Raw genomic sequence first — 4,218 nt, forward strand, 5'->3', positions numbered from 1 at the left:
AGGCCTCGTCGGTCGCCAGCACTCTTCCAAGAGGGGGGCTCTATCCAGGGAAGACGGAAGAAGACGAAGGGAGAGGCACGTCGTAGTCGAGTGAACAGGGATGAAACTTGCTTACGTATCCGGTGCTCTTGGCTCACAGAGAAAACACAATGGTGACCCGGTTCACTGCTCCCATCTGTGTCCGGGCGACACCGCAAGACGATACCCTTTTTCCTCTTTGCACGACTTTGCAAATAACGGAACGGGTCGTCTTCGCAACTGAATGCGCCTAACAGTCGTGCATCAACGGCGGGACAGCAGTGAAAGACGCTCTCGATGGTTAAAGACTGTTCTGAACTACCGACACCGGGGCCGTGACTAGTTCGAAGCAGCGGATCAGCGGGGGTAGCGGTAGGGAAACCGGCTTTTGAGCCGCCGGGAGCTAGCAGAAGAAACAGCATTTACGGAATCGAGTCGTGGTCCTGAGAATGCACTTCTCGACCAGGAAAGGTCGACTAAGAAGCAACCTTCATAGAGAACACGAAGAGAAAAGATAACACACAAGAGTGCAAAAGAATGAACTGGGCACAAGATGTGAAACACTCCTGGAAATCGAAACAACCGAGAAACAAAAGCCATTGCACGCTTTCGTGGAAATCCGTCTGGCCAGTGCTGGCGCCCGCGTTACGTGCAAGGGGTAGCAAGATCCCAGGTAACACGACGACGCTTCTTCTGTGGCACCGCAAAAGCGTTTCTCCGCGCATTTTACAATCGGCCGACTTGACAAACAGCCCGTACATATCCCTCGCTCAAACAGCAACAGCGTGTCCGTGACGTGACGTTCAAGTGTTACCGCTAGAGGCAGCCATTCCGTCGTCTGTGTGGCTACTCCCCCGGCCTCCACGACCTCTAAATATCTGTTTTCTTCGAGCCGGCCCGTCCTTCGGCGGTGCAACTCCCGTCTTGTTTCTTCTTTCTACAGCTTCATGCAAACTCGTCGGCGCAGCTGCTTCGCCGTTTACAACGGCGACATGCTCATCAGCGTACTGGGCCGGAACTATCGTCATGGGGTCGCCTCGTAGCGTAGGAGTCACCTCTGCATGAGCAACGGTAGTATTCGCAGATGCCCCATGACCGGAACTGTTGCCGGTTTTGGCCGATTCGTGGCTAGACGACAAGAGCGAAGACGAGGAGCCCGACCTTGATATATGCGGAACGTAGGTGCCTGGTCCATCCGTCGGTTTGCGACGTAATGGCATTTTTGGTTTCTTGCTCGATAAGGTCTGGTCCTCGTGAGTGCTCTGCACTTGGATGAGTGGGATGGGAAAAAGCGCAGGAGACCCCCCCTCCTCAGGTTCCTCTCCTCTACGGAAAAAACTTGGCTGTACGCCTCTCTTCTGCCAATGCATCCACTGCCGCATGGCTGAGGGGGGTAGACTGGCTAAAAAATCGGCTTTCGCTCGAGAAATCAATAGGGCGAAGTCATCTGTTCCTGGCGGGTCCATTGTGGAGTCGGGCGATTTTGAGAGAGGGGCGCCTCCTATGGCTACGGGAGGCGTAGACTCAAGGAAAGGGTCTCGTGTCCATGTTTTTGAAGGGTGATGGAGGGGAGATGTAGTAGCGATGGGCAAAGTGAACTCTGCAGCCTGTGCAGAGGAGCTTCCCGCAGCTTCTGTCTGGGGATTAAACAATTCTAGGGATTTTAGTCCGGGCACAATGATCTCGTCTGCTGAGGCGATGGTTGCATCGGACTCCTGCCCTCGGGGGATCCCGTTCACGAACAATGCCGCCTCGTGGAACAAGGGACCCATCGTGAATATGTTTATATAGAGCAGGGAGGGAATTACGTTTCTGAAGTCCATGGTAGGAAAAGGTGAACCAACACAGTTCTAGACTAGGTGGCAACCGGGTGCGTTGTGGTAGTCTTCTGAGAAGTAAGCACGATCCGGGTCGGCTGCCACGCTTTGAATTTTTACCCTCGATACAGTCCGTCGCCCCTTTTGTGACGAGAAATATGGTTAGAAGACCACTCTCTCGCATGTGCAATCAACAGATTCATTCATGTAGTGTTCTACGGAAATGCGAACAAGGTGGCCAAAGGGCAAGTGAATCGTGGAGGCCCTGCCTCGACACAGACCTCCAAAATCGGGATCTATAGCTTTCGTTGTCGCGACGTAGCTGCAACACATACAGCCTCCTTAGTAGCTTGTTTCTATTCGTCAAGGACGGATGCCAGGCAACTTCAACACCATTGTTCTGTCTGACCGCCCGCTGCGGCGAACGACTGGCAGCTAGCTGTGCTTGCATTTTGGGCGTGCTCGCTGTGCCTCCGCCCACCTCCCCCCATTAGTCTTCGCTTTTCAGTATACGCTTATTAGACGACGCACAACGCGAGTCCGGGTGGACTGCCACTTTGACCCAACATCGTCTTTACTCTCTGTAGAAGCCCGCAGTTCTCCGGTGGTCGACCGCTCAAACGAGGAAATACCACCTGACCAAATGCGGGGCGGGTCATCCTGGAAAGTCTGCTCCCCGATTGGGCAATCTGATCTGACGCACCGGAACGATCCTTGCCTTCAGTAGGGAGTGTCTTAGACCAACACGAATCCGATATTCTGTTTACGAGTAGCGATTCGCGCTCAAACGCAACGCGCAGCCGGTACTTTTCTCTTTTGCTGAAAGCTGGACCGGCACCCAGCTTCGTGAAGGCCGTTCCACTGCGCGACATCGTCGAAGAACCGTGTTAATTACTTAAGCTTAGTTTCGGATCACTGTATCGGTCTTTTCTGGCAAGCATGTTGAGACACGAAAAGCTCCACCCTGACATTCTCGCGCGGCTAGTGCTGCGAAAAGCATGAATTTGTTTGCAGAACAGGGCGTATAACGGCGGGTACTTGGGGCGCTCCCCGTCCTACAGGCACCAGCTGGTCCCGCGGATGTCTGTGGCGATAACCAGTGGTTTTCCATGAGTTGGCCACGGCCCCGGGGGAACTGTCTGAGCCAGAATACGTGCGTGCTCGCTCAATGGCTATACTCGCTACATGAAAAATCTTCGTGCTCGTAAGCTAGCATTCCTCCTGGAACGTCACGACTAGTTGACGAGCATGACAGGTCTAACTGATTCAAGACCGAGGCTCAAGATGAGCAGTCAGTGCTATCACTTAATTCACTCTTCGCCAGCACCTGTGTTGTGCGAGAAAGAAAACCGTTTGGTCTTTTTCTGAATCTGCTGCCTCTTTTCCGATTTGCTTACAACCATGAACCCGTTCTGGTTGTTCGACTTGCTGGGATGCTGCAAGGTAAGCTCCCGAGACACGATGTAGAGTCGGTGCCATTGATCCAGCATGAGCGACAACATGGCTGCGGTCAGAAGGATTGAAAAATTAGATCCGAAAGAGGCCACGTGGCTTGCGACCTTTGTTTTGCTCTCCTGTTTTTCAGGATCCTCCAATTTCGGAAGCACAGCCGAATTGGTGGGAGGACTTGCATCCACCGGCGAAGGTGAGCTGAGGAACAGCCCGCGTAATCTCAATGCCACGTGTGTACATTTCGAATACGCTCCGACACCACGATCGAGACTTCGTGATTCTCTCCTTTTGTCGGATTTCCGGCCACCCGTCACCTCTTTCAGATGTGGCGGTGCCGCGTCCGATAGCGAGTAGTGCGACGATAAGACGGGCGAAATTGCATCAGTGTCTTTGTGTCTGGTTGACTGCTCGCGACTCGACAACGGAACGAATTGCCTATAAAACCTGTTGTGCTGTTCATTTCTCACAGGCGGATGGTGGCCGTGCTCCTCCACAGGCACGGCAGCCTAAGCGCTGCGCTGGCTGCTGCTGAGAGCCCCCCGCAAAAGAAAGGACACAAAAGAATCTGTGTTCGTTTCTGGGGGATCTGCAGCGAGTCCGGCTTATCCATTTCCAGGAGAAACAAGAGGGTCTTCTTGCCTTCGAGCGTGTCCCAAGTCGTGTGGACAAGCCGAGCGAATTCAGAGCCTGTGTCAGTTCTTTCATTTTTTTCCCCTTAGTGTCTGTTGTTGGAGTGGTGTTGTGTCGAATGCATTCGTGGATGTCGTGTGAAACGATGGTAATCTCTGGACTGTTTGCTGGAGAAAAGGACAAGCGTTCTTCAACAGAACGAACAACTGGAGTTCACCAATTTGTCTCAATCTAATAAAATTTCTTCTTGTCTCCCCTGGAACACCAAGCAAGACGAACTCAGAAAGACTCTCCCGTAAAT

The 4,218-nt window shown here is 52.9% G+C and overlaps 1 protein-coding gene across 1 annotated transcript; it reads right to left on the reverse strand.

Annotated features, from left to right (window-relative positions):
* Window positions 1–821: 821 nt before the first annotated feature.
* On the reverse strand, window positions 822–1,841 carry NCLIV_064960 (conserved hypothetical protein; the record flags this gene model as incomplete). Its single annotated transcript, XM_003886047.1, has 1 exon — window positions 822–1,841. The coding sequence occupies one exon, from the start codon at window positions 1,839–1,841 to the stop codon at window positions 822–824; it is 1,020 nt and encodes a 339-aa protein (XP_003886096.1).
* Between the last annotated feature and the right edge of the window lie 2,377 nt (window positions 1,842–4,218).

The sequence above is a fragment of the Neospora caninum genome, chromosome XII (assembly GCF_000208865.1).
Source record: "Neospora caninum Liverpool complete genome, chromosome XII".
NCBI lineage: Eukaryota > Apicomplexa > Conoidasida > Eucoccidiorida > Sarcocystidae > Neospora > Neospora caninum.